This window comes from Papio anubis, chromosome 14 (assembly GCF_008728515.1).
Source record: "Papio anubis isolate 15944 chromosome 14, Panubis1.0, whole genome shotgun sequence".
Lineage (NCBI taxonomy): Eukaryota > Metazoa > Chordata > Mammalia > Primates > Cercopithecidae > Papio > Papio anubis.
Genome location: NC_044989.1, coordinates 65,492,073 through 65,518,149, shown reverse-complemented (window position 1 = coordinate 65,518,149; position 26,077 = coordinate 65,492,073). Strand labels below are relative to the sequence as shown.

Genomic DNA, 26,077 nt, shown 5'->3' with positions numbered 1-26,077 from the left:
TCAGCCTCCCAAAGTGCTGGGATTACAGGCGTGAGCCACCACGCCCGGACGATTCCTGTATCCTTTTAACATGCCATGCCCTCATCATTTTTTCCACCTAGTATTTTGGCCAAAAATGTTAATCAAGGATGGCACAAATTTTCTGTAGCTGTATCTCATGATGAAAGAGGCCTGATTAAAAATGTAAAACTAAAATGTTCCCTGATCTCTTAGCACATGCTTTGTAAAAGGCACAGTGCTAGATCCTTGTATACATAGATGCATAAGCCAGCTTACATTCCACACCCACAGATAGCTATGTCAAACATAAGGGTGGAGAAACACAGACTCCAAACTTCTGGAGGGTAGAAAATAATGAAGTTATAGTAGATAGAAGTACAAAAAGCTAGAGGAAGTTCTGATTTGGAAACAGTGGATGGGATTTACTAGAATAATTTAGGAGGGTGACAATTGTAAATCTTCAAAGGTTTCTTTTTCTTCTTCTTTTTTTTTTTTTTGAGAAGGAGTCTCGCTCTGTCGCCCAGGCTGGAGTGGAATGATGCAATCTCGGCTCACTGCAACCTCCGCCTCCTGGGTCCAAGTGATTCTCCTGCCTCAGCCACCCAAGTAGCTAGGATTACAGACATCTGGCACCATACTGAGCTAATTTTTGTATTTTTTTTTTTTTTTTTTTAGTAGAGACGGGGTTTCACCATGTTGGTCAGGCTGGTCTTGGACTCCTGACCTCAGGTGATCCACCCACCTCGGCCTCCCAAAGTGCTGGGATTACAGGTGTGAGCCACCGCACCCAGCCAAATCTTTATAGGTTTCTAAACTAGCATAATTTAGTTTTTTTCACTTAAGTCAAAATTATATTATTGTAGGATGAAAACTTGATCCAAATTCATGAGGAATGAAGAATAAATACATTTAAAGTCTAACCATTTGCTAAATTAGTCTTGGCTCTTTGTACCAAACTTCTGTCCTTGTGCTCTCTAATTTTATATTTGCATGTTTTCTATCAACATTTTTACTGTGTGGTGTTTTGTAAATTATAGAAACATTTTAAAGCAAACTCAGAGCAATGAATTCTCACGAATATTCAGTATATTTACAGTTGAGAAACTGCTTCTGTAGTAGGTGATTTAAAATGTCCCAATGCAAGTTAACATGTCACTGATCACACTATTTTGGTGTATGTCTTTGATAAGGGGAGGTGGGGAAGTTTGTGGGTTTGATTTTATTTGCCTTTCTCATGTGACTGTTATGCTAGTAAACAAATGGTTTGCGAGAGAACCAGTAGTCTTTTGCAAAGATTGTCTTACACAGAGCACTCAACTCTTCATATTATTTATAGTGGCTTAAATTTAAACCTTAAATTATTAGAAACTCATAAATAATGTTTTTTTTGGTTTGTTTTTTTGAGTTTCGCTCTTATTGTCCAGGCTGGAGTATAATGGTGTGATCTTGGTTCACCGCAGCCTCCACCTTCCGGGTTCAAACGATTCTCCTGCCTCTGCCTCCTGAGTAGCTGGGATTACAGGCATGTGCCACCATGCCTGCCTAATTTTGTATTTTTAGTAGAGATGGGGTTGCACCACGTTGGCCAGGCTGGTCTGGAACTCCCAACCTCAGGTGATCCACCTGCTTCAGCCTTCCAAAGTGCTGGGATTACAGGCTCACTGAGCCACTGCGCCCAGCCATAATGTTTAAAAATAACAGTGTGGTATTTGTAAAACTTAAAAAGAATGTAATGGTTGAAAAAGGTAGTTAAAAAAAATTGACTATTAATTTCTTGAATCCATAATGTAACTTGTAATGCAATTAGGAAGGCTTCATGTTTCTTTCTTTCTTTTTTTTTTTTTTTTTGAGATGGAGTTTTGCTCTTGTTGCCCAGGCTGGAGTGCATGATTTCAGCTCACTGCAACCTCCGCCTCCCAGGTTCAAGTGATTCTCCTGCCTCAGCCTCCCGAGTAGCTGGGATTACAGGTGCCTGCCACTACACCCAGCTAATCACCTGACCTCAGGGGGCCCATTCATGTTTTTTAAAGCTTGATGGTTGCTCTGAAATAGAGTTGTTGATTTTGTTTTTTTTTTTTGAAACTCCTCTTTTGCCCAGGCTGAGCTCACTGCAACCTCCACCTCCTGAGTTCAAGCAATTCTCATGGGTCAGCCTCCTGAGTAGCTGGAATTAAAGCTGCCCACCACCACATCTGGCTAATTTTAGTATTTTTAGTAGAGACAGGGTTTCACCATGTTGGCCAGGCTGGTCTGGAACTTCTGACCTCAGGCGTGAGCCACTGCGCCTGGCCTGAGTTGTTGATCTTTAAGGTGATACTTCAGACAACATCTGAGGCCCTGTACAGTCCTTTACTGTAACTGGGTCCAGTAAGGCGAATTCAGAGAATGTTTTTGAGTGTTTACTGGATGCCTGGCATGGTGCTCAGGGAGATTGGTACGTTAAGTCCAGTTGTTGTGTTGAAACTTGTTTAAAAACCTCCCAACTAAATCCCAGCTACTCAGGAGGCTGAGGCCTGAGAATCACTTGAACCCTGGAGGCAGAGGTTGCAGTGAGTCGCGATTGAGCCACTGCACTCCAGTCTGGGCGACAGAGTCAGACTCTGTAATAACAACAACAACATCCCCCCAAAAAACCAACCTACTATGCTAGTATCAATGCTGTGATAGTCTTGCTATCTTAATACATGTAAATTCTTAACATATACTCATTGTTAATGTTCGGTGTTTAGTATTCTTAAGAATGTTTGGCGCTGGGCGCTGTGGCTCACGCCTGTAATCCCAGCACTTTGGGAGGCTGAGGCAGGCGGATTACCTGAGGTCAGGAGTTTGAGACCAGCCTGGCCAACATGGTGAAATTCCTGTCTTTACTAGAAACACAAAAATTAGCTGGGCGTGGTGGCACATGCCTGTAATCCCAGCTACTTTGGAGGATGATGCAGGAGAATTGCTTGAACCTGGGAGGTGGAGGCTGCAGTGACCTGAGATTGCTTCAGTGCACTCCAGCCTGGGCGACAGAGCGAGACTCTTGTCTCAAAACAAACAAACAACAAAAGAATATTTGGGGCCGGGCACGGTGGCTCACACCTGTAATCCCAGCACTTTGGGAGGCCAAGGCGGGTAGATCGCTTGAGGTCAGGAGTTGGAGACCAGCCTGACCAACATAGTGAAACCCTGTGTTTACTAAAAACGCAAAAATTAGCCTGAGCAACAGAGCAAGACTCTGTCTCAAAAAAAGAAAAAAGAATATTTGGTTTAATTAAGAAGGAGCCTTATCAATAGTAGTAAAGTCAGCCAGCCAGCTGAATTGCCACATACAAATTGTTGATATTAGGTATCATTTATTAAGGATAATATTCTACAATAGCAATCTTTTTAAAAATTTTAAAATCTCAAACTGGAAAGGATGTCTAGTTCATTCTGTGCTTCAGTCCCCTCTTCTGATTTACTTGTTTAAAAGCTTTTTGTTGGCCGGGCGTGGTGGCTCAAGCCTGTAATCCCAGCACTTTGGGAGGCCGAGACAGGCGGATCACGAGGTCAGGAGATCGAGACCATCCTGGCTAACGTGGTGAAACCCCGTCTCTAATAAAAAATACAAAAAACTAGCCAGGCGAGGTGGCGGGCGCCTGTAGTCCCAGCTACTCGGGAGGCTGAGGCAGGAGAATGGCGTAAACCCGGGAGGCGGAGCTTGCAGTGAGCTGAGATCCGGCCACTGCACTCCAGCCTGGGTGACAGAGCAAGACTCCGTCTCAAAAAAAAAAAAAAAAAAAAAAAAGCTTTTTGTTTTCTTCTCTGACTTCTGTTTTGCTGCTGATAATTAAGGACAATAAGTATAACAATAAGTGTAATATGGTAGTTTGCTAAAACCAAAACAATGTTTTAAGTAATGCATATCATTATGTAAACCTACATAATAGTTAAATATTCACAAAGATAATCACTTAATGGAAGTTTTATATCCTCTCTTTTTTGGCAGTGCAATTAAAATAAAAAAATAAAAAGTTTTATATCTTGTTTATATGTACATAATTTTAATCTAAATTGTGACGTGGTTTTCACTTTAGCATTTTTTGGAAAGTAAATCAAAAAGAACAAATACAAAATCACGTGTATCTTCTACAAAACTGATATGTAAATTCTAAGGTTTTTGTCCTTTTGAAATTGCTTAAAAGAATGCATAGAACTGGTCTCAGTTGGAAAGGATCTATGAGGGATTTCCTTGGAGACCATGGATGAATAATATGTTGTCTTAGTTCCATGAAGTAATCTCTGGGGATAGTTTTTGAGTTAGGCCTGGCAATGTTAGAGATACATAAAGCGAGCCTCGTTTTATTGCTGGGCGCGGTGGCTTACACCTGTAATCCCAGCACTTTGGGAGACTGAGGCGGGCAGATCATGAGGTCAGGAGATTGAGACCGTCCTGGCCAACATGGTGAAATCCCGTCTCTACTAAAAATACAAAAATTAGCTGTACATGGTGGCGCATGCCTGTATTCCCAGCTACTTGGGAGGCTGAGGTAGAAGAATCACTTGAACCAGGGAGGCAGAGGTTGCAGTGAGCCGAGATCGCGCCACTGTACTCCAGCCTGGTGACAGAGCAAGACTCCATCTCAAAAAAAAAAAAAAAAAGAGCCTGGTTTTCAATGGTTCTGAAAAATGCTTTAATACAAGTGTAGAATGTTGGTCAAGTTTTGCACTTAAACAGCCTGTGAATTTACCACATTTCTAGTTTAAAATATAATAAGGGCTTTCAGAAGTTAAATGAACATTGTTTTGAGGGGAGAATTCAAGCTGGATGCTAGAGAAGGATCATGAAAACCCCTTCATTGGAGGAGTGCTGTGAAATTATTTGATCTTGGAATTTTTTTTTTTTTCCTCATTTTGAGACAGTTTCATTCTTATTGCCCAGGCTGGAGCTGGAGTGCAGCGTCTCAGGTTACTGCAACCTTTGCCTCCTGGGTTCAAGCAGTTCTTCTGCCTCAGCCTCCTGAGTAGCTGGGATTACAGGCACCCACCACCATGCTTGGCTAATTTTTGTATTTTTAATAGAGACGGGGTTTCACTGTGTTGGTCAGGCTGGTCTTGAATTCCTGACCTCAAGTGAACTGCCTGCCTTGGCTTCCCAAAGTGTTGGGATTACAGGTGTGAGCCACTGCGCCTGGCCTGATCTTAGAATTTGAAGGAGAGACTAATATTTCATGGGTAAAAACAATGAAAAGTTAGCTTTCTGTAATCTAATACTGTAGAGGAGTGGGATTTATTTAGAATGTTTTAAGTATCTTGGGCAGTCCAAGAGTGCATATCACTTATTTTTCTTTTCCTTCTTTCCTTTTAAGTGGAAGTTCACTGATGTTAGAGATCATAGGTGACATTGCCTACTTTTTACATATTCTGTCATGTTTAGTGATCTGTCAGAAGGGCTGCAGCTGTTCCCAGTTTTGGCTTAAGCCATGCATGGGCTTTATAGGAGATGTAGTCTTCACAGTGAGTTGTTATTTGTAGCTGTGTTTTTGTTGTTTATAGCTTACAATAATGCAGTATGCTTTTTATTAACATCATTTTCTTTTTCTTTTTGCAGTGATTATTTATTCAAGTTACTTCTGATTGGCGACTCTGGGGTTGGAAAGTCTTGCCTTCTTCTTAGGTTTGCAGTAAGTTGAAATTGAAATGCCTTTACAATTAATGGTATACTTAATGCTATGTATGTTTTCTAGGTAGACAAAAAAAATTAAAGTTTTATTCAGAATAAGTTAATTATTCCAGAATTTATATATTTAAGGACTCCAAATATGCATCCCCAGTGGTATCTTGGACTGTTAAATAAAAAATATTGCTGCTCTTAAATTCAGTGAAGTATGGTTTTAAAGTCAGAATGTCTAATATTTTTGGTCAGAGTCAAACAGCAGTTCCAATATAGGCACCAAGTTAAAAGGGTAGTTGTTGGCCTGTGTTGAAAGTGACTTGATGAAAATAAATCTTAAAGTTAAACTTTGGTAGAATAAAAAGAAAAAGCAGAGCCAGGTGGTACAGTGGCTCATGCCTGCAATCTCAGCTACTCAGGATGCTGGGGGTGGAAGGATCACTTGAGGCCAGGAGTTTGAGACCAACCTGGGCAACATAGCATGACTCTGTCTCTGGGGGGGGAAAAAAAAAATTAATTAATTAAAGAAAAAGTAGAGTCCTGGACAAACTTTGTTGGCCAGTGGCATAGTTCTAAATGCTGAAGCTGACAGATAGACTTCAGACTTAGCAGAATCCACAGTGTCCTTCATAGTCTTTATCAACTACCTTTACATTTAGCATGTTTCCTGGCCAGGCGTGGTGGCTCATGCCTATAATCCCAGCACTTTGGGGGGCCGAGATGGGTGGATCACAAGGTCAAAAGATCGAGACCATCCTGGCCAACATGGTGTGAAACCTTGTCTCTACTAAAAATACAGAAAATTAGCTGGGCATGGTAGCACATGCCTGTAGTCCCAGCTACTTGGGAGGCTGAGGCAGGAGAATCACTTGAACCCAGGAGGCGGAGGTTGCAGCGAGCTGAGATTGCGCCGCTGCACTCCAGCCTGGCAACAGAGCAAGACTCTCTCTCAAAAAAAAAAATATATATATATATATATGTGTGTGTGTGTGTGTGTGTGTGTGTGTGTATATATAAAAATTAGTGTGTTTCCCTTCTTACTGTCTAGATCATTGTTTCTCAGAGCAGGGACCAAAGACTCCTGGGGGTTACCAAGACCCTCTCCGGTAGCCCATGAGGTCAGAATATCCTAATAATACTAAGACATTAGTATTTGTAAGGAAATATTTACTTGGTAATAATACTAAAATAAAAGATGTTTGCCTTTTTCAGTGATGACATTGGCTCTGGTAGTACAAAAGCAATGTGGATAAAATTGCTGGTGGCTTGGTACACATCAAGGCAGTGCTAAGCTCCAGATTGTACTCATAGTGATGGCATTCTTTACCTCTGTGTACTCACAGGAACAACAGCAAACCCTGCCATTTTTTTTTTTTTTTTTTTTTGAGACGGAGTCTCGCTCTGTCACCCAGGCTGGAGTACAGTGGCGCGATCTCCGCTCACTGCAAGCTCCGCCTCCCGGGTTCGTGCCATTCTCCTGCCTCAGCCTCCCGAGTAGCTGGGACTACAGGCGCCGCCACCTCGCCCGGCTAATTTTTTTGTATTTTAAGTAGAGACGGGGTTTCACCGTGTTAGCCAGGATGGTCTCGATCTCCTGACCTCGTGATCCGCCCGTCTCAGCCTCCCAAAGTGCTGGGATTACAGGCTTGAGCCACCGCGCCCGGCCTAACCCTGCCATTTTTATTGAAGAATGTCCTTGACAAAACAGTTAAAATTATTAATTTTTGAAAAATGTTGATCCATGAGTATTCCTTTAAAAATATTTGTGAAGAAATGGGAAGTTCACATAAAACTTTTTTTTTTTTTTTTTGAGACAGAGTCTGACTCTGTCGCCAAGGCGAGAGTACAGCGGCATGGTCTCTGGCTCCCAGGCTGAAACCATTCTCCCACCTCAGCCTCCCAAGTGGCTGGGACCACAGGCATGCGTCATCATGCCTGGCTAATTTTTGTATTTTTTGTAGCGACAAGAGTCTCACTTTGTTGCCCAGGCTGGTCTCGAACTTCTGAGCTCAAGCGATCCACATGTCTCAGTCTCCCAAAGTGCTGGAGAAAGCACTTCTGACTGCATACTGGCTAGTGTGTTGGTTATTTTGGAAAAAAGAAAAGCATTTATAGTTTTTTGAGTTGTAAGCTGAGCTAACTGCTTTATTTTTTTCCATGGAATACCATTTTATTTTATTTTATTTTTTGAGATGGACTATTGCTCTCTTTCCCAGGCTGGAGTGCAATGGTGCGATCTTGGCTAACAGCAACCTCCACCTTCTGGGTTCAAGCAATTCTTCTGCCTCAGCCTCCCAAGCAGCTGGGATTATAGGCAGCAAGGCCAGCTAGTTTTTGTATTTTTAGTAGAGATGGGGTTTTACCATGTTGGCCAGGCTGATCTCGAACTCCTGGCCTCAGGTGATCCGCCTGCCTCAGCCTCCCAAAGTGCTGGGATTACAGGCGTGAGCCACCACGCCCGGCCTTTTTTTTTTTTTTTTTTTTTTTTTTAACTTGAAAGCAACAGCTAACAGACAAATTAGATTAGAATTGTACAGAATTGGCTATTTGACATATTTTCTCAGATGAACTGTGATAGTCATTTCAAGGGAAGTAGCTGCAAGCATTTGTTGGCTGAAATAAAATTTAAGTTTACAATGGAAAATTAGAATTTGAAAAAACTTACAGTTTACTGCTTGACAGTATCCTAAATACGTACGACTTTTCTGATGAGTGCCGATATTAATGAAGATTATTTAAAAAATGTGAAATATTGTATAATTCTTTTTATATAACAGTTAAAAATAAAACCGTGAAGTACTAGAATAAAACATAGGTGGCTCTTTAATCTTGGTGTATGAAGATATTTTCTAAAATAAGAAAAAATCAAAGAAATCACTGCTACATTTGATTGTATTTAAATTAATTTGTCATGGGCACAAAAATGTTAGAAAACTAATGGCACTAGCAAATAAATATATATGAGGATTGGTATTCTCAATATGTAAAGTACATTTGCACATCAATAAGAGAAGAATATTTGTCCTAATGGAAGTAGTGGCAAATACATCAGCAGTCAGTTGAAAAAAGAAGTAATACAAATTGCCAGTTGGGTGCGGTGGCTCATGCCTGTAATCCCAGCATTTTGGGAGGCTGAGGCTGGCGGATCACCTGAGGTCAGGAGTTTGAGACCAGCCTGACCAACATGGAGAAACCCCGTGTCTACTAAAAATACAAAATTAGTTGGGTGTGGTGGCGTATGCCTGTAATCCCAGCTACTCTGGAGGCTGAGGCAGGAGAATCGCTTGAACCTGGGAGGCGGAGGTTGTGGTGAGCTGAGATTGCACCTTTGCACTCCAACCTGGGCAACAAGAGCGAAACTCTGTCTCAAAAAAAAAAAAAAGAAGTAATACAAATTGCCAATAAACATGAAAAAAAAGCTCAACTTTGTTTGTAATTAAACGCCTTTAAGTTAAAATTAGGTATCATTTAATTTTTATTAAATTGGCAAATATTAAAATTAAGAATAATTCTTAAGCAACACTCAGTAGGTGGGAAGAATCTAGCTGTAGCCTGAGGTGTTTGTGCTTCAAGGAAAACCCTCTCTGGGATGCCCATTGCTTGAAGTCAGAGGTTTTCCAGTACTGCCTACATAGTAGGATACCTGGAAAGTATTTTTAAAATGCTGATCCCTATATCCTCAAAATATTAATAGAGACAGTTGTGGTGAGGACTATAATAAAGAAATGTGCAATAAGTTTTGAGGGCACAGAGGGAAGAATCTGTTGGCTGAGGAGTTGAAGAAATTGGGCACTCAGTATTGCCTGAGCTTAAAATCAGATGAATAAATGCCATATGACCTTGGGGCTGGGGAGTAAATAGGGTTATGCAGAAAGAGATAACTGAGGCTTTTGGGCAGAAGGAATAGTAACAGCTCAGAGGCATGGGAGTTAAGGTCATTTAGGGATTTATAAGAATTCAGTATTTATTTCTTTTTTATTTTTGAGATGGAGTCTAGTTCTGTCGTCCAGGCTGGAGTACAGTGGCACGATCTCGGCTCACTGCAACCTACACCTCCTGGGTTCAAGTGATTCTCCTGCCTCAGCCTCCTGAGTAGCTGGGATTACAGGCACCCGCCACCACACCCAGCTAATTTTTTTGTATTTTTAGTAGAGATGGGGTTTCACCATCCTGGCCAGGCTGATCTCGAACTCCTGTCCTTGTGATCCACTCACCTCAGCCTCCGAAAGTGCTGGTATTACAGGCGTGAGCCACCATGCCCCGCCCATATTTCTAAAAATGTTTTCTATAAAATGACATTGCCATTATCAACCTACAAAATACGTTTTCCATTGGTTGTTTTGTTGCTTAGTCTTTTAATCTAGAGTTTTATAACTTACCATATATATATATACACACACACACATATATATATATATGTTTTTTTTTGGAGACGAAGTCTCGCTCTGTCACCCAGGCTGGAGTGCAGTGGTGTGATTTTGGCTCACTGCAAGCTCCGCCTCCCGGGTTCATGCCATTCTCCTGCCTCAGCCTCCCGAGTAGCTGGGCCTATAGGCGCCTGTCACCACACCCGGCTAATTTTTTGTATTTTTAGTAGAGACGGGGTTTCACTGTGTTAGCCAGGATGGTCTCGATCTCCTGACCTTGTGATCCGCCCGCCTTGGTCTCCCAAAGTGCTGGGATTACAGGTGTGAGGCACCGCGCCCGGCCTTTATATATATATATTTTTATGCCATTGACTTTTTGCAGAAACTGGAGCATTTGTCCTGTAGATTGTCTAGTATTTTTGATTTGTTATTTTGCTTCCTTGTGATGTCCTTATGCTTATTTGTTTATTCCTCTTTCTGTAATTAGAAGATCTAGAACTACACTATCCTTAGAGTGGCTACTAGCTCTTTGTAGCTATTTAAATTTAGATTAATTAAAACTGAAAAAGTTTGGTGGCTCACACCTGTAATCCCAGCACTTTGGGAGGCCAAGGTGGGAGGATTGCTTGAGTGCAGGAGTTCAAGGCTTCAGTGAGCTGTGATTGTACTCTAGCTTGGGAGACATCGAGACCCTGTCCCATTAAGGGGGAAAAATAATAGAAAAACAATAAAAAATTTAGTTTCTTGTTTCACAAGCCGCATAGGGCTAATGGCTGCCATATTGGCTAGCACAGCTTATAGAACCTTTCCATTGTCACAGAAAGTTCTGTTTGGCAGTGCTGTTCTCATTAGACTTGATTCGATTAAGGTCCATCTTTGTTGACAGAATACTTCTTAGGTGGTGCTTTGTGGTTCACATAATGATAGCCTGGTCTGTTCATTCATGTATCTTTTCACAAGAAATATTTTTATTCCATTCTTAATAAAATTTCGTGGCAGGTACTTGCGAGAAGCAGTTATAATTTTAAAAGTTTAACATTGGGTTAAAAAATTAACAGGAAACATACATTCACAGGAAAGCTTGTGCACAAATGTTCATAGCTGCATTATTTGTAATAGCCAAAAAGTGGAAACAACCCAAATCAATTTATGAATAGATAAAATGTGGTATATTTGTACATGTAATATTATTCAGCCAATAAAATGGGCCAGGCATGGTGGCTCACACCTGTAATCCCAGCACTTTGAGAGGCTGAGGCAAGGGGATCACTTGAGGCCAGGAGTTTGAGACCAGCCTGACCATCATCACAAACCCCGTCTCTACTAAACATACATAAATTAGGCAGGTGTGGTGATGCATGCCTGTAGTCCCAACTACTCAGGTGGCTGAGTCATGAGGATCGCTTGAACCTAGGAGACAGAAGTTGCAGTGAACTGAGATCATGACAGTGCACTCCAGCCTGGGCAACAGAGCAACACCCTGCCTCAAAAAAAAAAAAAAAAAGAATGAAGTAATGAAGTACTGTTGCATGGTATAACATGGATGAACCTTGAAAATGTTCTGCTAAATGAAGGAAGGCAGACACAGAGGGCCAGATATTTTATGATTCCATTTATACGAAATGTCCAAAATTGGCAAATCTAAGGAGACAGAAAGTAGTTCAGTGGTTGCCAGGGTGTGAAGACGGGTTCTTTCTGGAACGGGTACAGGGTTCTTTCTGGAGTGATGAAAATATCCTGGAATTCGTGGTTATAGTTCGCAACCTTGTGAATGTATAAGAACCACTGAATTGTCCACTTCAAAAGGGTGACTTTTATGTTATGTGCATTATATCTAAAAAAAAAAAAATCATTAACTAGGAAGCAAGATTGACTTCTAAGAAAAAGTTCATAATAGTGGAGTGAAATGATTGTTGTTTTGTGGTGAATAAATTGGGTAGGTGGGTCACAAGAGTTTTGCTGATTAGTGATTAGAAAAATTATTCATAATCATTGAAAATATAAAATATTTTTCTATATGATGTATGTAAAGAATGTGGCAAGAGATGATGTTTGGAAAAAATAAAGAATGGCTATTGTAGAGATCTTAAGGAAAGAAGAAACTACAGTTAAGTAGTGCTTTCTAATCAGAATATAAAGAAAGTACTGAAAGTGGATGGAGTGACTGTTGTCAGCATGTTATACTTTATACATTTCATTCATAAACTTGGACTGTAGATAAAAGTAAACATGATTTTTTTATTTACTCTTGAACAGCAGTTTTTTTTTTTTCACTTAGATTTGCATCTGCTCCACTGAACGATACATTTAATTGTTAATTATTTCCCCCTTCAGGATGATACATATACAGAAAGCTACATCAGCACAATTGGTGTGGATTTCAAAATAAGAACTATAGAGTTAGACGGGAAAACAATCAAGCTTCAAATAGTAAGTGACTTTTGGCTAGTAATTTTTTTGGAATTTATTTTGGCAAATTTGTAATGTATTACTATTTTGTATATATTTAATATGCGAACAATTGAATGTAAAATGTCTTAAGAATCATGTACTTAAGATAGAATAGTTGAATAAGAATTATTTAGATTAAAAATATGTTTTCAAGATTACTTAAGCCTCACTGAATTTTCTGTTCATGAAGCAGAGAAACTCATGTTTTAAATCAAACTTGGTCCTCATCGTTTTCTTTTATCGGGGGAAATCTAAGTTCAAGTTTACCTTGTCCTACAGTGCAAATGTTACAGACCATTTTTGTTTGTCTTTTACTGTGCTAAGTGCATGGAACATTAAAGGAACCCTAGGAAGAGATTGTTCATATGTGGCTCAGTTGAAGAAAAGTACTTATGTAGTTCTGTTTTAAGTATTTTTATTAGATAGTGTGCACCAACTCTGTAGAAACACGGAATTTTGTTGGAAAGGAACTTAGTTTTTGTAACATGTTAATTTTACTGCTCAAAAAAATGAATGCTGAAAGATTTAATGACTTGCCTACAGTTACTGGTAGAACCAAGTGACCGAAGCTCTGTCTTCAATATTTTGTGTGTCTGTGCCATCCTATCCCCCTTATCCATCTTTATACCCCCAGCCCCCAATTAAATATAGGCAGGTATAATAGTTCAGTTGTGCCTCTTCAGTATGGGTCTGAGTCCTGTCAGTGTGGACATATCTGTGGTCTTTTAAAAAATAAATCAGTAGTTTTCAGAGTAGGCTATTAGCAAGAAGTAGGCTATAAACACAGGAAACCAGTGACTGTCCCTTTTCATGGAACTGATGACACGTGGAACTGGAAGGAGTCCTGTATTAGGAGTCAGAAGACTTAGATTTGTTGTCTTGGATCTCGTGTTTATTTGTTAGAGAATCATGGGTTTGTGTCTTGGGGGAAAAGGCCGAAGTAACCCTGAGACCCAGTTTCGTTTCTAAAGTGAGTGTGATGACACCTGATTTACTAATTTATAAGGTAGTTGTGAGAACCAAATCTAATAGCTTTATGTATGTGACAATACACGTGAAAGCCCTTTGTAAACTTTTGGGCAGTATATAGATACTACTTATGATATGACATGCCCAGATAAATGGGTGTTTGATAGGTTAAGTTGCTCCCTTATATGATTCTGATGAGGAAAAGAAGGTACGTTACAAAAGATAGGTGGATGTGGGTATTGATATAAGTAAATACACTTGATGTGTCAAATTAGGACTTGCAAGGATTTAGTTTTCAGAAATAGCTTGAAATACTTTCAATCAGTGAACAAATTACCATCCATATTTTTTCCCGCTATATAAGTACATTATCAACTTTTTATTTGGCAGCATAAAGAGTACATAAAGATCTACCCAAAACTGTACTTTAAAGTACTGGTATGGAATAATTGTATTATGTGTGTGTGATCATTGGCTTTCATAAGATTTGGGTGTGTATTTGTATGTGAAACATTCATATTTTGTTACTTTCCTGTGGCTGGAGGGGATCTTATAGGACACTCTTTGTCTTTCATCTTTAATAGGAATTTCTTTTCCATGCCTGAAGGCCTCATTTTGAACATTTTGTTTGTGTTTTTTATTTTTTGAGATATAGTATTGCTCTGTCTCCCAGGCTGGAGTGCAGTGGCGCGATTTCAGCTCACTGCAACCTCTGCCTCCTGGGTTCAAGTGATTCTCCTGCCTCAGCCTCCCTAATAGCTGGGATTACATGTGTGTACCACCATGCCCGGACAATTTTTTTTTTTTTTTTTTTTTTGAGATGGAGCCTTGCTGTGTCGCCCAGGCTGGAGTATAGTGGTGTGATCTCAGCTCACTGCAACCTCCTTCTCCCAGGTTCAAGTGCTTCTCTTGCCTCAGCCTCCTGAGTAGCTGGGATTATAGGCATGTGCCACCACGCCCTGCTAATTTTTTGGATTTTTAGTAGAGACAGGGTTTCACCATGTTGGTTAGGCTGGTTTCGAACTCCTGACCTCATGATCTGCCTGCCTCAGCTTCTCAAAGTGCTGGAATTACAGGCATGAGCCACCGTGCCCGGCCTTCGGATAAGTTTTGTATTTTTCATAGAGATGGGGTTTCGCCATGTTGGCCAGGCTGGGACTTCTAAACTCCTACCTCAAGTGATCCACCTATCTTGGGCCCAAAGTGCTGGTCTCTAAACTCCCACTCAAGTGATCCACCCATCTTGGCCACCCAAAGTGCTGGTCTCTAAACTCCTTACCTCAAGTGATCCACCCATCTTGGCCGCCCAAAGTGCTGGTCTCTAAACTCCTTACCTCAAGTGATCCACCCATCTTGGCCGCCCAAAGTGCTGGGATTACACGCCTGGCTTTTTGAACATTTTTAAGAGGCTTACCATTTTTTCAAAGTAGCTAGTTCCATTTTATATATAACTTCGGCCAGGCATGTTGGCTCACACCTGTAATCCCAGCACTTTGGGAGGGCTAGGTCAGAGAGTCACTTGAGGCCAGGAGTAAACATAGCTCCTGTGACCAACCTGATCAACATAGAGACTCCATCTCTACCAAAAAAAAAAAAAAAAGCCAGGTGTGGTGGTCCATGCCTGTCATGCCTGTAGTCCTAACTCCCCAGGAGACTGAGGTGGGAGGAACGTTTGAGCCCAGAAGACTGCAGTGAGGCAAGATTGCACCATTGCACCCCAGCTTTGGGGACAGAGTGAGACCCTGTCTCAAAAACAAAATAAGGCTGGGTGCAGTGGCTGTCCAGGCGTCGTGGTTCACGCTTATAGTCCTAGCACTTTGGGAGGCCAAGGTCGGCAGATTGCCTGAGCTCAGGAGGTCTAAGACCAGCCTGAGCAACATGGTGAAACCTAATCTCTGCAAAATATACAGAAAAAAACACAAAAAACACAAAACCTCTAGTTGCCAGTTACTTTTATTTATTTATTCCTAGTGATTCCTTTTTTTTTTCTTTTTTTTTGAGACAAAATCTCACTTTGTCTCCCAGGCTGGAGTGCAGTGGCACTATCTCAGCTCACTGCATTATTCTTTTAGAGACATGTTAATTCTTTATATTGAGCTTAAGCCTGTTTCCTTTTACTTCTGTCTCTTCTTATTCCTCTGCCTTGTGGAGCTGCCTGAATCAGATTAATTCCTCTTTTATTGGCAAGCCTGCCCTTCAGATTGATCTTATCACCACCTTTCTTCTACCTCTGAAGTTCCTCATTCTTTCCTGTAATGATATTTTCAGAACCTTGGGCAGTTTGGGTTATTCTTACATTTTATAAATGCCTTTTATTAAATTTGATTTCTTAAATCAAGTATGAGGTAAATCCTGTCTTGATTTGGAGCCTGAATGAATTTCTCTCCTGAAGTTCAAAGGCTCATGGCCCTTTATTATTATTAATCAAAGACATAACCATTTGTTGTTTCAGTAGCCATATCATTTCTGGTTTGGGTCTTAAGGTTTTTGATTTGTTTGTTTTTAATTAAAAGAGGGGTCTTGGCCGCATGCAGTTGCTCACCCCTGTAATCCCAGTACTTTGAGAGGCTCAGGCAGGCAGATCACTTGAGTTCATGAGTTCAAGACCAGTATGGGCAACATGGCGAAACCCTGTCTCTACCAAAAACACAAAATTCAGCCAGGCATGGTGGTGTGTCCCTGTAGTCCAAGGTACTCAAGAGGCTAAGGTGGGAGGATTGCTTGAGCCTGGAAATGGAGGTTGCAGTGAGCCAAGATCATGCCATTTGCACTCTAGCCTGGGCAACAGAGCGAGACCCTGTTTCAAAAAAAAAAGAAGGTCTTACTTTACACTTCTATGACTGGTGTTCTAAAAATCTAAACAGGCCAGGTGCGGTGGCTCATGCCTATAATCCCAGCACTTTGGGAGGAGGAGGCGCGCAGATCACGAGGTCAGGAGTTCATTACCCGCCTGGCCAACATAGTGAAGCCCCATCTCTACTAAAAGTACAAAAAAATTAGCTGGGCATGGTGGTTCGTGCCTGTAATCTCAGCTACTCAGGAGGCTATGGCAGGGGAATCGCTTGAACCCGAGAGGCGGAGATTGCAGTGAGCCAAGATTGCGCCATTGCACTCCAGCCTGGCGACAGAGCGAGACTCCATCTCAAAAAAAAAAAAAAAAAACCAAAAATCTAAGCACAAGATTTTACTTTTAATCCTATCTTTTCCTCTTGCTTGGCTTCAGTAATCCTTCAAGTTTTCTAGATCTTTTCAAAATCTTGATTCTGTTGATTTATATTTTAATTATCTTTTCCTTTCTGCTTTTCCTGTTCAGGTGTGACATCTGGGTCTTTATCTGAGTTTTGTTAGATTACAAAACATTCAGCAAGGTAGGGCAGGTACTGAGTCCAGTTGTACACCATGGAAAGCCTCTTTCTGTGATTGTTCATTCAAGAGGCTTTATGAAAATGTCTATATTATACCAGGCACTTGGAGGTTACAGAGATGAATAAAACATAGCCCATTAAGAGGCAGACAGTGGGAGAGATGAACATGGGAAAAAGTTACTCTGATTATGAGGGGTAATGAGAATTACATACGAAGGAAAGTACTGTTAGTACTGTTAGGATTTAGAGTCAGGAAAGTTTTCAGAGTAGCAAGGAAACGTCAGAAATTTTACTCTTTCTGCCAGGCATGGTGCATGTATTATTCTGTTCTCACACTGCCACAAGGAACTGACCAAAACTCGGTGATTTATTAAAAAAAGGTTTAATTGACTCAGCTCTGCATGGTTGGGGAGGCCTCAGGAAACTTACCATGGCAGAAAGGGAAGCAGGCACGTCTTACATGGCAGGAGTCCGAGAGAGTGTGTGAAGGAAGCGAAGGGCGCTCAGATCTTGTGAGAATTCATTCACTATCACTCGAATGGGGGAAACCGTCGCCATAATCCAATCACTTCCCTCAGTCAACAAGTGGGGATTATAACTTGAGATGAGATTTGGGTGGGGACACGGAGCCAAACCGTATCAGTGCCTGTAGTCCCAGTTACTTGGGAGGCTGAGGCAGGAGGAACACTCGAGCCCAGGAGTTCAAGATCTGCCTGGGCAACATAGCAATACCTCCATTAAAAAAAAAAAAAAAAAAAAAAAAAGGAAATTTTACTTTTTGGATGCTATTGCTTACTTTAGTCAGCTATAACTTCTTGTTGACTTTTTAGTCAAAAAACAATTTTTCCTTCTATCTTTGTGAAAGGGGTTGGTGAGCAAGGAAGAAAAGGAAATTATTTTACTGAGCAGTTTCTATAGTCAGGCGCATTTTACAAACATTAGTTCATTTTAAACCCCTCTAGCTGTTGTACAAGGTGAATACTATCTAGCATTTACAGATGAAGAAACTGTTAGGTGATTCTCCCTAATATTAAATAACCAGGAACCTAGATTTGATGTTTTGAAGTCAGGGTGGCTTGATTCTAGAGTTCATGGTCCCTCCAAAGATACACTGAAAGACTTTGAGCCTCTTTTTTTCTTCTTTTATTGAGACAGCATCTGGCTCTGTTGCCCAGGGTGCAGTGGCATGATCTCAGCTCACTGCAACCTCTGCCTCCTGGGCTCAAGTGATTCTCCTGCCTCAGCCTCCCAAGTAGCTGTGACCACAGGCACACACCACCATACCTGGCATACCTGGCTAATTTTTGGGTTTTCTAGTAAAAGACGAGGTTTCACCATGTCATGAGACCAGCAATGCCCAGACTGGTCTCAAACTCCTGAGCTCAAGTGATCTGCCTGCCTTGGCCTCTCGAAGTGCTGAGATTACAGGTGTGAGCCACCGCGCCTGGCCTTGAGCCTCTTTATTGATTACTGTCTAACTAGTCTTCTGAGCTCCCAGGCTTAGTAATTTGGACAGAAAAGGAAATAAAGCTGTGGTGATTTGTATTTTTGTTTATTTGCTTTTTTAGATTAACAATTATTGACATTTTACATTATTTGTCTTATTCTAGTAGTAGAGTATATTAAATTATAGACATTTGATATTTTACTCCAAAATGCTTCAATATGCATCTCTATTTTGTTACCACATCAAATAGAACTGACATTAATTCCTTAATACCCAGCTTATCTTCCAGTTTACCCAAAATTGCAACTTGTTTTTAGCTCTATGTTGGCTGGGTCAGGAAAAGAAAGCGATTTCACTGAATACTACTGAACTTTTTTTTTTTTTAAGTTTTGTCATTTAAAATCTTAGTGAGGCTCAGTCCACGATCATTCCCCTTGTTAAAACCAAGGCTTTGTCTGGGCAGGGTGGCTCACGCCTGTAATCCCAACACTTTGGGAGGTCAAGGCAGGTGGATCACATGAGGTCTGGAGTTCGAGACCAGCCTGGCCAACATGGGGAAACCCCGTCTCTACTAAAAATACAAAAATTAGCCTGGTGTAGTGGTGGGTGTCTGTAATCCCAGCTGTTTGGGAGGCTGAGGCAGGAGAATCACTTAAACCTGGGAGGCGGATGTTGTAGTGAGCCAAGATCACGCCATTGCACTCTAGCCTGGGAGACAGAGCAAGACTCTGTCTCAAAAAAAACGAAAACAAAAACAACAAAAAAACCAAACCAAAGCTTTTTACATCTAAAAATTGAGTTTGCGTCTAGATATTTTTAACTTTTTTTGTTTTGTTTTTTAAGAGATAGGGTCGGCCGGGCGCGGTGGCTCAAGCCTGTAATCCCAGCACTTTGGGAGGCCGAGGCGGGTGGATCACGAGGTCAGGAGATCGAGACTATCCTGGCTAACATGGTGAAACCCCGTCTCTACTAAAAATACAAAAAACTAGCCGGGCGTGGTGGCGGGCGCCTGTAGTCTCAGCTACTTGGGAGGCTGAGGCGGGAGAATGGTGTGAACCCGGGAGGCGGAGCTTGCAGTGAGCCAAGATCACGCCACTGCACTCCAGCCTGGGAGCACAGCGAGACTCCGTCTCAAAAAAAAAAGAGATAGGGTCTCCCTCTGTCCCCTAGGCTGGAGCGCAGTGGCAAAATAATAGCTCACTGTAACCACAAACTCCTGGGCGTAAGCAGTCCTCCTAAATAGCTGCAACTACAGGTGTGCACCACCTTGCGCAACTAATTTTTTTAATTTAGTTGAGACAGGGTCTTGCTGTGTTGCGTAGGTTGGTTTCCAACTTCTGCCCTCAAGCGATCTTCCTGCTTTGGCCTCCCAAAGTGCTGGGATTACAGGCATGAGCCACTGCACCTGGCTAACAGTTTTCTCTTTTTTTTTTTTTTTTGAGATGGAGTCTCATTCTGTCCCCCAAACTGAAGTGTAATGGTGCGATCTCGGCTCACTGCAACCTCCGCCTCCCGGGTTCAAGCTATTCTTCTGCCTCAGCCACCCGAGTAGCTGGGATTACAGGCGCGCACCATGCATGGCTAATTTTTGTATTTTTAGTAGAGATGGGGTTTTATCATGTTGGTCAGGCTGGTCTCAAACTCCTGACCTCGTGATCCGACCACCTTAGCCTCCCAAAGTGTTGGGATTACAGGAGGGAGCCACCGCGCCCAGTCCCAACAGTTTTGTTTTTTTTTTTTTTTTTTGAGACAGAGTCTCGCTCTGTTGCCCAGGCTGGAATGCAGTGGCCGAATCTCAGTTCACTGCAAGCTCCGCCTCCCAGGTTTGCACCATTCTCCTGCCTCAGCCTCCTGAGTAGCTGGGACCCGCCACCTCGCCTGGCTAGTTTTTTGTGTTTTTTAGTAGAGACGGGGTTTCTCTGTGTTAGCCGGGATGGTCTCAATCTCCTGACCTTGTGATTCACCCGTCTCGGCCTCCTGAAGTGCTGGGATTACAGGCTTGAGCCACCGCGCTCGGCCCCAACAGTTTTTTTAAACCCAGAACTATAATGCAATAATGTTAGCATTTGTTTTTGGAATTTGAGCCTAACTAGTTGAAAGGCAGTTAAGTTGCTCTTAAAATACATTTTATAAAAGTGTTTGGAATCATCTTCCTTACATTGTTTTCTCTAGGATGAAGACAACACCTGGCCAGGCATGGTGGCTCATGCCAGTAATGCCAGCACTTTGGGAGAATTGCTTGAGTCCAGGAATTTGAGACCAGCCTGGGCAATATAGCAAAACTCTGTCTCTACAAAAAAGAAAAAATTAGCTGAGTGTGGTGGCATGTACCTATAGTCCCAGCTCCTCAGGAGGCTCAGGTGGGAGGATTGCTTGAGCTGGGGAGGTTGAAGCTGCAGTGAGCCATGATCATGCCACTGCACTCAGCCTGGATGACAGATCTGAGACCCTGCTTGAAGGGGGGAAGAAAAAGACACCTGCTTGGGATAATTAAAGTTCTGTCTTGACTGGTAGTTATTTGAATCAGGTCCCTCCAATGCTAATTTAATCATGGTAGAATGTGCAAGCAAGTGAGTTTGTCTTACATGGAAGAGTTCTGTGTTCAAGGGCTTTAGGCCAGTGACATTCCTCAACACGGTGCTAAAGGCGGTAGGGAATGTGAAAAGTATGACATACTTCCTGCTCTCAACAGCTTGTAATTTTAGTATTATCGTAAGCTCAGTTGTAGGTACTACCTTCTTTTCTGGACTTCCAGGTACTTATTACTGTGCAATATAGTGGTATGAGTTGAGGACTAATGTTTCTATATCACATCCTGATAATCTCCACAGTTATGAAAACTAAACTATTTCCCCTCCCTCCTACACTTTTCCCCAACTTTATTTTAATGGAATTGTTTGGATTTCTTGATTGTTTTGTAATAGTGGGACACAGCAGGCCAGGAAAGATTTCGAACAATCACCTCCAGTTATTACAGAGGAGCCCATGGCATCATAGTTGTGTATGATGTGACAGATCAGGTAAGTTCCAAGAGGAGATTGTGTTACAGTGACCAAGTAGGAAGTCATTATTCGATTAATGTAAGATTCATTCTACTTCGCATATAAGCCATCAGTATTAACTTTATGGCAGAAAACTTTGTCCACTCTCAAATATAAATGTGAATCACTTAAAAGACATTTTTTTTCCTGTAATAAATAGAACATCAGTAATAAGTTTTACATTTGCTTTCAAGGGATTCTGGTTGTATTTATTATGAACTAAATAACTGATCAAATAGCCAAGACTCTAACATATAGGCAAGAGTTTGTAGGGAATCGTGAGTTGCTTGACTTATATTGTATTCTTGGTGTTAACAGGAATATGGCCTGGTAATCAGAATTGCTAAAAGTGGGATTTGGGGGTCTCTGCCTGTGGAGGATGTGGTTCAGAAAAAAAGGATTTGAATAGGATAAGCTGTAGGAGGATCTTAGTATGAGAATGAGTATCTGAAGATTAGCTGTGAGAGGGCAGGGCGATGGAGGGAACAATCTGGGACAGTGAAGCATGTATAGTCCAGGGGCCATAACTGTTTTTTTGTTATTATTATTTTTAATCAGAAACTTAGATTTCGATGTCCTTTCTTTTTTTTTTTTTTTTTTTTTTGAGACGGAGTCTCGCTCTGTCACCCGGGCTGGAGTGCAGTGGCCGGATCTCAGCTCACTGCAAGCTCCGCCTCCCGGGTTTATGCCATTCTCCTGCCTCAGCCTCCCAAGTAACTGGGACTACAGGCGCCCGCCATCTCGCCCGGCTAGTTTTTTGTATTTTTTAGTAGAGACGGGGTTTCACCGTGTTTGCCAGGATGGTCTCGATCTTCTGACCTCGTGATCCACCCGTCTCGGCCTCCCAAAGTGCTGGGATTACAGGCTTGAGCCACCGCACCCGGCCCTCGATGTCCTTTCTATCAAAGGACAGAAGAGAAACATTCAAAATTGGAATTTATTTTTCTTTTGGCAAATGTTAAATCTCACCTCTAATATGAAATCATAGCTAATTAGGAGATAACTTACATGTAAACATTTTGATTCAGTGCCATTAGAAGTGCTGGGTGGGTGATATCTGCAAGAGAAAAAAAATGATGCTAGTTTAAAAAAATCTCTAGTCATATTGCCGTGAAATACTTTTAAATGAAAACTTTCCTCCTGTAAATATGACTGTGGATAAGAAAATAAGTATATTTAATAACATTTTGACATGTCTAGTAGTAACAGTAGGTCATCTTATTCATAAACCAAAATTTTATCAAATTTCAAGCCGGGTGCAGTGGCTCACACCTGTAATCCCCACACTTTGGGAGGCCGAGCCGGGTGGATCACCTGAGGCCAGGAGTTAGAGACCAGGCTGGCCAACATGACAAAACCCCATCTCTACTAAAAATACAAAAATTAGGCCGGGCGCGGTGGCTCAAGCCTGTAATCCCAGCACTTTGGGAGGCCGAGACGGGCGGATCACGAGGTCAGGAGATCGAGACCATCCTGGCTAACACGGTGAAACCCCGTCTCTACTAAAAAAATACAAAAAACTAGCCGGGCGAGGTGGCAGACGCCTGTAGTCCCAGCTACTCAAGAGGCTGAGGCAGGAGAATGGCGTAAACCCGGGAGGCGGAGCTTGCAGTGAGCTGAGATCTGGCCACTGCACTCCAGCCTGGGTGACAGAGCCAGACTCTGTCTCCAAAACAAAAACAAAAACAAAAACAAACCAAAAATTAGCCAGGCGTGACAAAAATTAGCCAGGTGTGACAAAAATTAGCCAGGCGTGACAAAAATTAGCCAGGTGTGGGGGCGCGTGCCTGTAATCCTAGCAGTCACTTGGGAGGCTAAGACAGGAGAATCACTTGAGCCCAGGAGGCAGAGGTTGCAGTGAGCCGAGATCGTGCCATTGTACTCCAGCCTGGATGACAGAACAAGACTTTGTCTCCCAAAAAAAAAAAAAAAAAAAAAAAAAAATTATCAAATTTCAAAACCAGGTTTTGTAGTACATTTAAATTGCATATTCCAAAGCAGTTGGGTTTGCCTGAGTTGCAGTTTAATATTAAGCTGTATTTCCCTTTCAAATAAGGGATTTTCATCATTAAGCCTGTAAATTCTAGTTTGTCATCATTTAGATATTCATAGTCATTTTAATATATCTGTTTACGGCCAGCCACAGTGGCTAACACCTGTAAACTCAGCATTTTTGAGGCCAAGGTGGGCCGATTGTTTGAGCTCAGGAGTTTCAGACCAGCCTGGGCAACATAGTGAAACCCCATCTATACAAAAAGTCCAAAAAAAAAATAGCCAGGTGTGGTGGCATGTGCCTGTAGTCCCAGCTATCCCGGAGGCTGAAGCGGGAGGATGGCTTGAGCTTGGGAGGTCAAGGGTGCAGTGAGCTGTGATTGTGCCACTGCGCCCTGGCCTAGGTAACAGAGCAAGACCCTGTCTCAAAAAAAAAAAAAAAAAAAAATCCCCTTCACTCCTTTGCAGTGGTTATTTTGTACCTAGAGTTGTCTCACTAGCTCTTTGTTATTTGTCTGTTAGGTCAGGAAGGTTGTTTCCATTTATTCCAGAACCATATTATCAAACTTTCAAATGTCTTTTTAGGAGTCCTTCAATAATGTTAAACAGTGGCTGCAGGAAATAGATCGTTATGCCAGTGAAAATGTCAACAAATTGTTGGTAGGGAACAAATGTGATCTGACCACAAAGAAAGTAGTAGACTACACAACAGCAAAGGTATGTTTAAAGTTTAATTTTCATATTGAATTTGAAGGTGTTGAATTATGTATGGGTTCTACAGTAATACTAAGGCCACAGCCACCTTAACTTTTAAAAATATGTGCACTAGAATACTGTGACAGTGACAATTCGTGTAACATCTGTTTGGATCCAGTGAACTTATTAGTTCCTCACGCTCCTTTATGGATGGTAGAAATGCACTAAGTAGTAGTGAAAAAGATTTTTCAGTGTTAATTGTGCCTCATTATTCTCTTAGGAATTTGCTGATTCCCTTGGAATTCCGTTTTTGGAAACCAGTGCTAAGAATGCAACGAATGTAGAACAGTCTTTCATGACGATGGCAGCTGAGATTAAAAAGCGAATGGGTCCCGGAGCAACAGCTGGTGGTGCTGAGAAGTCCAATGTTAAAATTCAGAGCACTCCGGTCAAGCAGTCAGGCGGAGGTTGCTGCTAAAATTTGCCTCCGTCCTTTTCTCACAGCAATGAATTTGCAATCTGAACCCAAGTGAAAAAACAAAATTGCCTGAATTGTACTGTATGTAGCTGCACTACAACAGATTCTTACCGTCTCCACAAAGGTCAGAGATTGTAAATGGTCAATACTGACTTTTTTTTTATTCCCTTGACTCAAGACAGCTAACTTCATTTTCAGAACTGTTTTAAACCTTTGTGTGCTGGTTTATAAAATAATGTGTGTAATCCTTGTTGCTTTCCTGATACCAGACTGTTTCCCGTGGTTGGTTAGAATATATTTTGTTTTGATGTTTATATTGGCATGTTTAGATGTCAGGTTTAGTCTTCTGAAGATGAAGTTCAGCCATTTTGTATCAAACAGCACAAGCAGTGTCTGTCACTTTCCATGCATAAAGTTTAGTGAGATGTTATATGTAAGATCTGATTTGCTAGTTCTTCCTTGTAGAGTTATAAATGGAAAGATTACACTATCTGATTAATAGTTTCTTCATACTCTGCATATAATTTGTGGCTGCAGAATATTGTAATTTGTTGCACACTATGTAACAAAACAACTGAAGATATGTTTAATAAATATTGTACTTATTGGAAGTAATATCAAACTGTATGGTGATAAGTATTGTTTTAATTCTTATGGTTAAAGGGAAATAGAGCCTTGCATTATATTCAACACAGCCATTTGTGTGTGCACAATGCAAACTAAGGTATTCTAGACCTATCTTAGAGCAGCATCCAGTATTTGCTTTCTAGATAATATGCCCAATAACATGACCTAGAGAGGCTTCTGTGCTGTGTAGGGATTTAACCAACTTCAGTGGTTCAGGGAGCTCAAACTATATGGAAAACAAGTTTAGAATATATGCTATCTAGCCCATTATCTCTGATCCTTCTCTAAAACCATTTGAAATGGCTTCATTGATCAACATTTCACAAATGCATCTGTGGTAGAGGTAGAAAGCAGCACCTTTCCTAACTGGCAAATGATCAGACTAATGTGTGCTAATGTTTTTCTTCCATGCTTTCAGTCAGATTGAACTATTTTATCCTCCACAGTTGCTTAACTTGGTGTTGGAGGAGGGTTTAAGCATTAAAATAGGAAGCAGGAAATTTGATTTCTCTTAATTTTAGAAATTATATCCCTAAAAATTAAAACATGAATACTGGGTGGTAATGATAATTGAGGGAAATGTATTTATTTTGGTGACATTTTGCATGTGTGAAGATTTTCTGAAATAGGACCTTCAAGATCCTAGGGGTCTTTGTTTTTTAATTGTGAGGAATAAAAAATCTGCCCACACTGGCATTTTAAGGTGACTGAGGTCAAAGGTTGTTTCCTTAGGTTGAAATAGCAGCCAAACATTCTTCACACAGGGGCTTGGGATATGGCTGCTGGCAACACATTTTGTTGTGGGCTCCTTAATTTAATGATAAAATTTAAGCTAAACACAAGCCAAAAATTAATAGGTTTTTTAATTTTTATTTTTCACTAAACAGGCAATTGAAATACATGGTACAAAAATAAGTGGTAAGACTTAATTGTAAAATGAAATGGACAGAATATTCAATTTTCCATCTATGAAAATTTCACAATAAAAATCATAGTTTACTTTGTA

General features: G+C 41.2%; 1 protein-coding gene across 3 annotated transcripts in view; it reads left to right on the top strand.

The window, feature by feature from the left end:
- Positions 1–26,077, top strand: part of RAB1A (RAB1A, member RAS oncogene family) — a 48,031-nt gene extending 21,954 nt beyond the window's left edge. For 2 of the 3 annotated variants that reach the window (XM_003908736.3, XM_009184321.2), the window contains exons 2-6: positions 5,576–5,648; positions 12,340–12,435; positions 21,162–21,257; positions 23,856–23,987; positions 24,247–26,077. In XM_003908736.3, the coding sequence (XP_003908785.1) occupies positions 5,576–5,648; positions 12,340–12,435; positions 21,162–21,257; positions 23,856–23,987; positions 24,247–24,444 (595 nt within the window). In that variant the 3' untranslated portion in view covers positions 24,445–26,077. The remainder of the gene's footprint in view (positions 1–5,575; positions 5,649–12,339; positions 12,436–21,161; positions 21,258–23,855; positions 23,988–24,246) is intronic. The other variant, XM_021924889.2, reaches the window with a different exon arrangement.